Raw genomic sequence first — 13,189 nt, forward strand, 5'->3', positions numbered from 1 at the left:
TTACTGTATACAGCGCTGGGGGTTATATTACTGTATATAGCGTGGGGGTTATATTACTGTATACATCGCTGTGGGTTATTATTGTATACATCGCTGGGGGGTTATTACTGTATACAGCACTGGGGGTTATTACTGTATAAAGCGCATATAGAGAGTTAACTATAAGACTGCTTGGTAGTAGTATGATAATAGTCGGTGGGATCCTACAAGCTCCGGTCTCGCTGTTGTGAGAAGGAATGCTGTTTTTTTTGTAAAATATTACATTTTGTGACAGCGTGAACTTAGAATACATCCAGAACTCAGAATCTCGATATTGTTTCCATCTTTTGCCTTAAAAAAAAAAACCTCAAAACGATGTTCATACTACACACCCTTTCCAACAGGGCAATTACTTCATGAGCTAAATAACTAAATTACACTAAAACTTTCAAGAATTCTCCCCGATGACCTCAAATTATTTCACAGCTTATTTTCGAGCACATAAGTGGAAACAGACAGGAGGGCGCGGAACGCAACGCGAGGCCTCGTTCACTTTAAGGGTTAAAATATTTTCCCAATCTGGGCTCATATTTCCAACCAAAGCAAGAGTTACTGAGAGATCAGGAAATGACATCACAGGGGTTGGCAATGCGTATATCTAACGGTTGGCAAACATTCCTTGCCTTAATTTATGATTATTTATTGATTTGTATAGCACCATCCTATTCCGTGGCGCTGTACAATTGGGTAAACATGCCCTGTTGTGTTTCTATTCTTTGTATTATTTATTTCTACCAGTCTGTAGATAAAGAAGTAACTGACGTCCACTGGTGTTAAACCCGAAGCTGAGATTTTACTTGCTTCTGCAGAGGTTATAAACTTATCAGAGGTTAAAAATGTTTCTATTGTCTGCATCAGGGTCAGGGAAGAGTTATTTATTTGCTTGGATTGATTGGAATTAAATTAATATAACAGAAAGTGATGCAAGATAGTTGAAAAAGTTATATTTTTATGATTTGTATCTTTTTTTTCTATATATATTTAGTCTGGGAAAATATGTAAGGACAGTAAATCCTAATAGGTTTGTATTTTTATGAACCTTAATTATTAAATATTAAATATGATTGTTTAATTATTATTAATTATTAATAGGGCTGATTATTATTATGAGGGAGGTTTTCTTTCTAAACATTATTATTTTTATTCATTATTAATAAGGTTTTTTTTATAATTCATTATTATTATGAAGTATTTTATCAACCTTTATTATTATTATTATTGAGTTTTTTTCATAAACCTTTATTATTATTAATATTATTATTATGGCTTTTTTTTATAAACCAGTATTATTATTTATATTATTATTATTAGTATTACTATTATTATCATTATTATTGCCCCTCTTACCACGTCTGAGTAGGCCTCACTCATGTGAATCCATTGTCCGCCCGGTAGCCTAACTTGGTTTTCGAACACTTCTTCCACAAAGCTCATGTGACCGGCATCGATATCGTGCAGCAACCTACGAGAACGAAGACGAGGAAATATTTAAGGAAAGTCAGTTTCATATTCAGCAGAAAAGGGCATTCGATACGGTCAGGGCGGTAAAGCTTTGGGATTCACGCTCTTGGCGGCTGGGCCCTTTCCGGTTTATTCAACCCGTGCAGACTAATCTGACGCTAGTAAGGAGTGAGGGCCTATCTGTTCATCGTCAACGTTTGATTTTAAGGAAGGGGTAACTATTGCCTCTGTTTTTTGCCCTCATGTGACTCTGAGGAAGCCATCCAAAGTGGGGGGCAGATGCCTCAGGGCCCACTCGCTGCAGTCTAATGTATGTGTCCGGACACAAACTCCACCACGAGCTTCAGTGATGGCAGACTTAGCTTCTTACTTCCTGTCATGTGACAAGATCAGCCAGTAAGAAGCTCCTTCTGTGGTCGTGTGTTCCAGTCAGTAGGCCGGATCCGCACGGCTCGCTGCTTGGAGGGAAAAGGCAAGACTCCGCCCAGCAGCCTGCAGCTACAGGGAGAGAGATACTCTGCAGGCAGGCGCTGGGGTCTGGGCTCATGGCGGTCATGCTGTATACAGCCGTGTGTTCTGTTAGGCGGGGGGCTCATCTATATGAATAATATGGCCAGAAACTTAAAAAAAAAAAAAAAACTGGCAACCTCATTTTATACACAATTCTTTTAACAAGGGTTTTCCAGTTTCTATGGGAACAACCAATCAGGGCCGGCCTTCGTGTCACCCGGCATAAAACCAGAAATTAACCAAAACTTAACATGATTAAAAAAAGTATTTCCTGCACAAGATTCGGGCAATAAACTATACAGGGATGGTGTTTTCAAGGCTGAATTTCGGTATAAAAATGTTAAAATCAGTAGAACGGCACTCGTGAGCTCCAGATACTGAATTTTTATTCTTTTTTTTCTTCAGAAAACATCAAGTTGTGAGGTTTTCAGAGCTCTAAATAAAAAATCTACAATGACATCTGAATCTCTCCAAAATATCACCACCAAAAAAAAAAATTGGAATTTCAAGATACATTTCCAGATATTTTCCTTGGACCGCGAGATGCTGTAAAATTCCCCGTCCTAAATATTCTCTTAAATTTGTGTTTTTTTCCCCCAGTATAATTTGTGATATGTGAGACTTAAGTATTTCTAACTCACTTATTTCAATTACGGAATTTCCAGAGAGCCATTATTCCTATAAACAATATTATTAGATAAAGAGCTGGTCGGAGCCCATGAAAAAAACTCAGATCTAAATGATTAAAATTGAATAATATGTCACACACTTTAAAATAAGCGCTTTTCAGGAATTTTAGTAAAATGGGCTGAATTATCTGAAATATATATATATATATATTTTTTTATTTTTAAATTTTTCTGGCTAGGAAACTACAAAAGGTTTTAAGACCGAGGCAAAGGAATTTCCAACACAAAAAAATCTAAGACGAGACCAACGACTGAATAAGTTCTTTACAGCAAATCAATTATTATTATGAAAAGTTCCATTCAGACAAAAGTTCTCTTTTTTGACGGGGCCACCCCAAGAAAAAATCTGAAATAATTAAAGTTGCATAAATTAAAGTAAACCAGCGGCACTACCCCAAAAAGACTTCTGATCAGATCTCCCTATCCTGCTTAAGGGTTAAGATCAAGTCCCTATTTCATTGGCGTGGTTCAAAAAGTGAAATCTCTCCAGAAACGCTCCCTGAGCCAAAAGTAAATCGGCATCAAGTGAGACCGAGGAGACCTGCTATACATTACCAGGCAACGCGGCGGGTCAGATGGTTGTGATTTTAAAATAAAGAGAGGGATTAGGTCAAAACGGCGTCCAAGGAGTCAATAATTTTGGGAAATTGTGATTTTTGAAAGAAGGAGAACAGATAAAGGAGAGACCGGCGAGACGCAGACGTTCTGCCAGACGCACAACTTCCTGAGCACTTAGCGCTAGTCGGCGACTAAAACGGTCGGGATTTGGGATGATGATGATGATGATGGACACCAACGCCCCAACGAGGGACGAGTGTTTGAAGCACACGTTATTGTTCTACAGGCTGAACTCACGTCTTCTCGGGGCTGATGAACCAGTCGCCGCCCCAGGTCCAGCCGACGGACGGTTTGAAGCTCTCCTTGGGCAGCTTGATTTTTCCGGTCACATCCGTGTACTTGGGGTACGTCAGCCCGGTTGTCCCCCAGTTTCCCAAAAGTGCCAGTTTGGTCTGGTTCTCGTACTATGAAACAGAAGAACATTTCGCATTAACTGACGTTTTTTAAAAACAAGTAGTTTTGATCATTTTTTTTTGAGTGTTATCAGCATTTGGCCAATGAGAGCGAAGCAGCTCGGGGAGTCCATATTCCATTGGCTATAGACTTTGTCCATTGAAAGGGTTGTTTTAACCCCGTTGTGGGTCTGTGACCTGTACGCTGGACACAGTGATGTATTTACCTTTGGACCTGGGGCAGTTACCACCCCAAGGCCCCTCCCCCCCCGCGCTGCTTCCGCTTCTTCGCGGTAATGAAAGGCTCGCATTGCCTTCCCGACACGCAGCACTGGAGTATGATGCCAGATCCCGGTGCTCCGTGTCTTATATGGAGTCCGCGGAGGCCGGGCTGTTAATGAGCCGTTTGGGGAGATCCGAGATCTCCTCTGTATCTGGCCAACCAGTGGGCACGATCGCCTAAAAGGTACTACCGCATGGGGAGTTCTGTCAATTTGAAGACTTCTGAGGGTGAGATGATGCCATCAAGATCTCTATCTACACACCCTTGCCTGAGGACTCTGCAGGCTTTATACGCTCGAGAAGACGCAGTTTACCAGTAACTCTGCATTAAGGATCACAGACCGTGAAATGAATCGGTAATTCGGGGCTTCTCACAGGGCGGTAATTAAGCTCCTGCTGTTTTACTGCCAAACATTCAGCCGGAGAATATACCCTCAACCATTTGGCCTCATCTTAGGTTCAGAAGCCATATGCCTATCCCAAGCATGTTTAAATTCCCTTTACCACCTCTACTGGGAGGCTGTTCCGTTTATCTCCCATCTTCTCAGTAAAGTAACACTTCCTTACATTCCATCTAACCCCCTAGTTGTAGATTATGGCATCTCGTTCTAACGTCCCCACTTACAGTTTCTGCAAAAACAGTCAGCTTCCCCTCGACGAATTGGCTGAATTCCTTCTGATCGACAGACAGCCCGAACCAGAGCTGGACCCGCAGCTGGGCTGGCATCTTGGCGCAGGCGTTTCCTTCCTGGGGGAACTGGAGATACAGGAGGGGCAGAGGTCAATAATCACATCTATACCGTCTAATATTTAATACTCTCCCCTGACGGTGGTCTCAGCGTCTTGGCTTGGCATTTCCCTCTTTCCCCTGTCTTTATAAGTAATAAGCCCCTGTCTGTATACACGTTGGGTTCTGACGGCTACCATGGAGAGGACAAGTAAGGTCCTATTCACTAAGGTCTGAGTTTTTAACCAAGTCACAAAGGGTAACTCAAGGCCACTCGTGTCTCCATAAAGTTGGGCATTGAGAGTCTGCTACCCAGGATCTGATGGTAGATCGGCCCCCGTTCGGCCCCAGTTACTCTGCCCGTTTCTCCTGCTGTAACGACTCAAACCTTAATCAGTCATTGGTCTCGTCTTAGATTCAGGAGCCGTATGCATTTATCTACCACATTTCCATTTAAAAGAAAATGCTGCATAATGTATCAGTTATCCATCCTTGAAACATATTGTATTTTGGGTTTGATCCCATGAATTGTAAGCTTGTGAGCCGAGCCTCTCCACTCTCCAATGTATCGGTTTGTCTTAGTCTGTCAGTTCTCGTCTTGTCATACCCCTTGAATTTATGTATTGTATTAAGCGCTGCGTAAACTGTTGGCGCTATATAAATAAAAGATAATAATAATAATAATGAATTTCAAGGCTCTATTTTCCAGACATTAGGGAAAAAAACACAGTATCCTCCAGTTCAGGATTCCCAACAAGATTATGTACGTCTCTTTTTTTCAGTTGGAAACTTTGCAAAATAACCAACGAGTACGTGTAGCTCGTGAGTCCCCATCTCAGATCCAATCGGTAGTAACTCTCGTTATTTGAGCCAGTGTATTGGAATCAAAATCTTGCAGAGGAATAAAAAAAATATAAAAAAAGAACGTACTTTTAGAAATATTGTCTGAAGTTTCCCGCAGTTCTTGCCACAATATTTGGTTCCGTTCCTGGAGTAAAGGACTTGGTGGGCTGGCATGCGGTAATAAGCCACTCGCTTGTCTCCTCGTAACATCCAGATCACGATGTCTGGCAGACTATTCTGCGGCTAAAAAACATGAAGTCGTAGAAAAAAAATATAAGAACTCAACCAACAAACACAAAATGAAATGCCATCGAAAATTGGCACAATGTGGGCAGCTGTCGTTAATGATTAGCATTATCTCAATGAAGCCCTAAACGTAAATGTATCCAGTGATGGAAAGAAACATTTTGAGAAGCCACGAAACCCTGGGGACAATGTTAGGACTTTGGAAGCAGGGGCATAACAATGATGGTCCCCACTCTAGGGGACCCGGGCAACCGCTCTGTCCACTTGCCTGCCCATTGAAAGCTGCTAGGTGTGGGTAATACCGGAGTGTGTAGGGATTCCTGCATGCTGCATGCACATCCACACAGCAAGGAGGGAGAGAAACACACCACTTCTGCAGGTAAAGGTTGTACGTAGGGGCACAGGCAGGCTGTTTTGGGGCAAAGATGGCAAAGGCAGGCTGTTTGGCACATATAAGCTGTTAGGGGGCACTGACAAGCTGTTTGGGGACAAAGATGACACAGACAAGCTGTTTGGGGACCAAGATGGCACTGATAAGCTGTTTGGGGCAAAGGTGGCACTGATAAGCTGTTTGGGGCAAAGGTGGCACTCTGGGACATGTTGCTTGCCAAAGAAGGGAGCCCCCAGGGATTTTTTTTGCACCGGAGCTCTGTGGTTTCTAGCTACGCCCCTGCTTAGAAGCATGTCTGGTATTTAGAGGATTTTGCATAAGGGACTTCAGCTTGTCTGCATGAAACACGTTATTTAAGGGCATATTAAAGGGACAATTGTAACCATCCCTTGAGTCCTGCACTAGTTGTAAAATCAATGTTGGACTGTGAGGCTTTGTAAATGATATACCAGGAGATGTTCTGGAGGGGCCCATGGCAATATTGGTGTTTTCAACACCTGAGTTGGTAGTGCAATGCCCTAGGTAGGAGGGCAGTAATGTGTAGCTCCACAGCATTGGTCCATTTCCACCTAATTTTTGCCCGATCAAAAAACAACTCTGCAGTCAAGACCTTCACCCCAATACTATGATGCCATCAACACCAATCCTGCACATGCCACATGTATAAGAATAAGCCGCTTAAAGGGGTGCTGTTACCTCCTCGGCCATGTCCTTCAATTTTATAAGCCAGTCTTCGGCTTGTTCCAGGACATTCGCCAGTTCACACTCCTCATTTTTGATCTTCTCTGCAGCGCTCACTATCTGCGCAAGGCTGGTCTTACGGGACCGGTACAAGCAGTGATCCAGATGTGTGGATTGAGGAATAGACAGGACATCAGGAAGGGGCTCGCTGTGAACAGAAAGTCAGGAAGAAACCAGCAGATTATTAAATAATGGTCAGCACAAAGGTGGTAATGTATAGACAATATGGCTTCTGAGATAACCAGAAGGGACGCCTCGACCGCCTGGATGTTAGAGGATGCAAAGACGCTGGGATGTTAAGGAACGGCTTGACCAAAGCCGTTGGGATGTTAGAGGAAACCTTGACCAAAGCCGCTGGGATGTTGTTGTATTTGGAACCATCCCTAGACATGCATTAACCTTCATTCCACCAACGGAACCCTAACACCCTAAAACGCAACGGTTTCATCATAATGTACAAGGCTTAACAGGACCAAGACTTTGGTACAACTAGCCTCGATCAACCCGATTGCCTCCTGATGTATCCTTTTGGAGAATATTGTTAATTTCCGCTACTGTCTGTCCATGAGGCCAACAGATCCCACCAACAATGCTCCTTCTGAACATTTTCGGATTGTTTGAGGTTATATTAGTTGCCGCATCCTTTCTCAGAATCGTGTAAATTCATCTCCTGTTCATAAAACCACTGAACGTAAACCAAAAGCGTTGGGACTAACCTAAAAGGAACCTGCGAGAAATGTCAGAACACGTTCCTGTTACATGACGGGAAAAGAAAACCCCAATACGAGGGTCTAAGTTCCAAACACGATTTGGTTTGCCGTAAAAGCTATGACCCCATTTTGATACAATGTATCCTATTCACGTAGCTGGCTGTTGCGTTCCAAATTAAGATTTATTGCCTTTCTCAGCCATCACGCCTTTAGCTTTGTTCTTTGGCTGGCTATCTGATGTAAACACGAACGAATGACCAACTCTCCTTTTTTTCTACCTTCGACGGCAACTGAATCTTTCATCCAACAAAAATATGTGTTCGTGTAAAGAAAAAAATTTATAAATAGGAGTTCGTTCCAATCTGGCAAATTTACCTGCAGCTGGTTATGATGTCATCAATCAGGAGCGCTACCAAGGAGTCCAGGTCATACGGAGAAGTCTTTGCCTTGACTGCGAGGTTGACACGTTCCAAGTTAGCTTCCTGTGAATCACACAGACCAAAGGTCACATCTAATGGCTTCTATTCATTTTAGCTCCGCTAGTTAACATGGAGACACTGGGCTTAATGCCGTCTACGATGGCTGCCAACGACTTAAAAGGCGTTTCTGATGAATCAGTTAGACTAGATTATGGAAAAGTACACCAAGTGGTCCAAACGTAGGGTACGGCAGGCAGAGGGGGGTCAGTGTTTCACTTCAAGGCAGCTTTTTCCCGTCTCTTGGTGAAAAGCATGGTTGTTTATCAAGGTTTTGATGTCCTTCTGTCTGTTTTTGACCTACCAGGTTGTCCACGATGTACCGGAGAATATTCTGAGTTTCTGTGCGGTACCCGATATCTTCCCAGTACGAAGAGAGGACAACCACCGGCTTGACGTTGCCCCATGGTAGATAGTAATACTGGCAGCCTGAGACACAAAGCAAATCACGTAGGTTAAAAGGCACCTAAGAACCAAGTCAACGAGGGAGCGGCATCATATATAATAATATATCATATCAACGCTGAATAATAGGCCACCTTTGGAAATAATGACCTCCTGTGCTCTTTTCATCATTACTGGTGACATTTGGGGTCATGTATTATCATTCTTACACAAAGTGGAAAAAGTAGATTGTAAGCTCATAAGGGCAGGGCCATCTTCTCCCTCTGTCCGACTTTGGCCGCTTTAGACCAGGACTTTAAATACATGAAAAGTAAAGCATATTATCCTTCGGTTTTTGCCTTTTTTTCAAGCAGGATCTGCTGCGATCAGTGAGAATGGTTTATAGACTGTGTCTGTGTTTAAGTTTCCTTCCTTAATGAGAAATTAAAAACCAGCCGAAGGAGCCCATCCATTACTTCCCGGGATGTTTGGATAGTTCTCGGCGCGCGGTTAATGACTCCCACATCTGTTCTAGAAGTCTTTTTTTTCTCTTACCGTCAAACACTGCCCTGCTGTACTGCGTCGTGGAGGCAAACGGCAGGCACGTGGTGTCAAACTTGTTGCCGTAGTTGCCGATGCTGACCTCAAACTGAATGGCGTCATCTACATCTTGAAGCATGGTGGCCGAGTAGAACGAGGCAAACAGGCAATACTTTCGTCGACGGAGGTATTTCTGCAAAATGAATGTTTCAAGCGATGGGACATTTCCAAACCTGGAGACGTCGGCTATAGACAGTCCGTATGATGCAATGATTGACCACTAGTCACTGGCTGACCAATGGACCATTTGTCATTTAGGCCTTCACCATCTCACACTATATAGTTCTTGATCAGTAACTTGAATTACACGCTACTGATCAAAAGTTTTGGGTCACTTAGCAATTTCGTTGTTTTTGAAAGAAAAGCAAACTTTGGCCAATAAAATAACATGACATGGATCAGAAATCCAGCGCAGACGGGGTTAATATTGTAAATGACTATTGTAGCTGAAAACGGGTGATTTTTAATGGAATCTCTTCATAGGTGTACAGAGGCCCTTTATCACTCCCATCACTCCTGTGTTACAATGACCCTTTATCACTCCCATCACTCCTGTGTTCCAATGGCCATTTATCACTCCCATCACTCCTGTGTTCCAATGGCCCTTTATCACGCCCATCACTCCTGTGTTACAATGGCCCTTTATCACTCCCATCACTCCTGTGTTTCAATGGCCCGTTGTGTTCGCTGATTCAGGTTTAAGTTTAAAAGTCTAATTGATCGTTAGAAACCCTTTTGAAAACAACTCAGTGACTTCAGACTTTTGAACAGTAATTCCAGGTCGTAATCTAGGACGGAATATTGTTTGTTATTTTTGTTGCAAAAAAACATGTGAAAAATAGAAGGTTCCATGCATAGCAACGTTAGCTGAAAACATTAAACTTTCCCCCAAAATCAGTTCTAGGTGAAAACAACAAAAATTGGCCTGTTTGGACAATCCTGTAAAATATTCTATTTTTTTTTTCTTCTTTGCTCCAAACCCAGAGAATGTTTAAAGAGATGAATAGAGTGGGAGAGATCTCCGGGGATCCTACACATAGTCCGTCAAAACACTGAGCTGCGTTCATGACATGCGCGAGAAAACAAAACACGAATTAGGGCTTCTACGCAGCAAACGCGAGGACTGGGAGAAAAAACATCGCCAACCCCAATTAGGATAATTTATGGCTTCCTAATAGAGGAGAAATGTTCCAGCTCTCAGAGAAGAATTCCTTCCCAGGTAATCTGCGAGCTGCACGGTCATTCAGTAAAACGATCGCGGTTTGAAGATGTCGGCCTATAAATATTTTTATGGAGGAACCCACTTTATCCCAAAAAAAAGAACCTGTCGTTACCTCAACGCGCAAGACGTCGTCTGAATGTATGTCGGCGACCTTCTGCTCAGCCTGTTCCACCAGCTTGGTCTCCAGTTCCACCAGGACGCGTCCGCGATACGCGACTCCTTCTCCCTGTTACAGATAAGGGTTAAACGGGGCGTAGAATATAACGACCCTGTTAAAACGCATCCTTTTTCGATAATTTGGAAGATTTTTTGTAACCCTAATAGTGAGGGGGGTCAATAAACTATTAGTTTCTATGGTTATGGCCCATATTTAGCACTTCAATTCCAAAGGGTCTCTTATCCGGCCATAAACATCTCAGCTACTCAATGACTGCGTCCAACGCCGACGTAGAAATTCCGCGAGGGTCTGCGAGGTCGGACCCAACAACCTCTGCACAGGAGGGTAATTAGATTGCAGGAACAACAGAACATGCGCAGTTATTTTAAGCCTACCTTCCCCATGTTCAGATCTTCATAGGGGTCAGGGAAGCCCGTGAATTCCCGGGGGCTGCCGTATAGATTGACGTAGCAGGGACCGTAGGTCGGGAGGAATCCCACGTTGCCGTCGGCTGCATGAAGACAACAGATGAGGAACCGACTAACATCGTCTTGTAACAAAAATGGAACTGCTGAATGTAACCATCCATTTCAAAATCGATGTCTGTATCTAGGGGGCAAAATTACAGCACAAGCAGCCGATTCCACCAATGATGGCCAAGTGGCCAATGCTGGATTTCAGGACATGTGTCAAAAATAAGTTTTGTTGTTGTTGAATATAAAGATTAACCAGTAGACAATAGGTTAAGGGAATCTTCAGTACTCGGGGTAAGAAGGGGATACCCAAAAAATTGGAACCCAAAGGAGCCTATTCAATATGGCGACAGCAAAGAGGGCCGAGCTGAACAGACATAAGATAAATCAACGCTTCGGAACGTTTTAAGAATTCTTGAATTCTAGAATTTTTCATTAAAATGATCATTGATAGATTTGGAAATCATAGATATGTTCAGTGGGTGGAGGTAAATATTTCCTCTAGAGTTATACTTCTCTTAACAAATCTCCATCGGGCGGACTGATCCTCCGAGACGAGTGATGAGCGCGGATCTCTCATTCCCGATCTATAACTATGAGTTTAACAGAGTTCTGAGTTCAGAGTTAACAGAGATCTGCGCTAAACCCAAGGATCTAAAGAGACCATTTACCAAAACGACAGACAGACGGACGGAAGCTTCTCTCCAAGCTGAAGAGTAACGCTTACAAAGAAGACCGTACAAGGTTTCCTTACCTTCCAGCTCCCCGCCCGGGGCCGAGACGTGGGACATGCTTAGATACGTGGTGCCGATGATATCATTGTGAGTCATTCGATCCCTGCAGATACAAGCATAGGATTTCCGTACCAACAAAATGCGTCGTTTGAGGATAAATATCGCTTCATCCAGAGCTGCTGCCGGTGGTGCTCGGATCCCTTTACTGAACGTGACGATATTAGGCTTAATTTGGTAAAGATGATACCTATCTCGGCTAACTCAAGTATAATAGAGTGTAAGCTTTGGGGACTATCCGGGTGTCTTCTTTAGGCATAGTATAATAGAGAGACCTAGATAGCCTCCAAAGCTTACAATCTATACCATGCCGACGCTGGGGTTAACGTTGAGGTTTTCCCATCTGCCGCTTCTTGTCGGGATCTCGGTTAAAGCTGGACTGCAGCTTTTGGAAGCAGAAGGGTGACCAGAGACTAGAATAGCGCGGTTGATCTCTGCGGGGGGCTCGTTATTCTGGATACAATAAAACAATTCGGATCCATTAAGCAGACAGCGAGGTTCCTGTGATCTGCTGCCCAGTGCTGTTTTAATAACAGTTTTAATACGGGGCCTGATTCAGAAGTTATTAATTACTGCAGCACCGCATGCGCCATATGCTTAAAGAAATGCGTTCAGATTTTTTAGACGACAATTTTAAAACATGAATATTTTGTTTTATTTTTTAGGTTTTTATTAGATTTATCAGGTTATTTTTTTATGGGGTAATGGAGCCCACCATTGAAAAGGTGTGCCGTGTCCCTTTTCCACACGTCCTTTTTAGGCACATCGCTAGACCACAAGTGTGGTGAGTTATGACATCATAGCACGCATGACGAAGAGTATAGGGAGCGAGGGATCCCCCTGCTGGACCACCGGGGAAATGCCACGTATCACACCATCAGATAAAGACAGCGTGGATGAGACACTTTCCCTGTGAAGCGCCCAATGAAATATATCGACTATCACAGACTAATTGATCTAAAAGAAACTAAAAATGTAATTAATTCATAATGAATAAATGAATAATTTGCAGGACTATATATTTTTTAATAATTAAATAGTCCGTAGCAGATCTGTCACTGAATTATTTCCCCCGAAAGTTTAATCACATAAAACAGAGACTTTTAAGCAGTCTCTATGCGCCTTCCTTTGTGTCACATGACAATTTAGCTTTCCCGCAAAAAAAAAAGTCTAAAGATGACCAGGGCAAGTGGAACGGCATCTTTAATATAAACGGAATTCACACAGCAGAAATAAAGTGAAATTATGAGCTGTTTCCTTTCTATGTTTTAATATTTTTACAGAAATATACTGAACTTGAAACAAATAAAATTATTATTATTTTTTTATTTTAAATTTTTTATTTTTTTGCTTTCAATTTATTTTTGATTTATATACTGTACACCCTGGGGGTCTCTGAAACTAAATTTGGAAACGTGAAGGAAGTGCTACTAAAAT

At 42.6% G+C, this 13,189-nt stretch overlaps 1 protein-coding gene across 2 annotated transcripts in view; it reads right to left on the reverse strand.

Annotated features, from left to right (window-relative positions):
- The window catches only part of DYSF (dysferlin), a 103,390-nt gene that overhangs the window by 63,976 nt on the left and 26,225 nt on the right, over positions 1-13,189 (reverse strand). For both annotated transcript variants that reach the window (XM_053458096.1, XM_053458095.1), the window contains exons 16-26: positions 11,716-11,798; positions 10,884-10,999; positions 10,444-10,557; positions 9,065-9,242; positions 8,430-8,554; positions 8,025-8,131; positions 6,895-7,087; positions 5,649-5,804; positions 4,617-4,748; positions 3,555-3,721; positions 1,387-1,501 (exon numbers count right to left, since the gene is read on the reverse strand). In XM_053458096.1, coding sequence (XP_053314071.1) covers positions 1,387-1,501; positions 3,555-3,721; positions 4,617-4,748; positions 5,649-5,804; positions 6,895-7,087; positions 8,025-8,131; positions 8,430-8,554; positions 9,065-9,242; positions 10,444-10,557; positions 10,884-10,999; positions 11,716-11,798 — 1,486 coding nt within the window. The remainder of the gene's footprint in view (positions 1-1,386; positions 1,502-3,554; positions 3,722-4,616; positions 4,749-5,648; positions 5,805-6,894; positions 7,088-8,024; positions 8,132-8,429; positions 8,555-9,064; positions 9,243-10,443; positions 10,558-10,883; positions 11,000-11,715; positions 11,799-13,189) is intronic.

The sequence above is a fragment of the Spea bombifrons genome, chromosome 1 (assembly GCF_027358695.1).
Source record: "Spea bombifrons isolate aSpeBom1 chromosome 1, aSpeBom1.2.pri, whole genome shotgun sequence".
In the NCBI taxonomy this organism is placed as follows: domain Eukaryota; kingdom Metazoa; phylum Chordata; class Amphibia; order Anura; family Pelobatidae; genus Spea; species Spea bombifrons.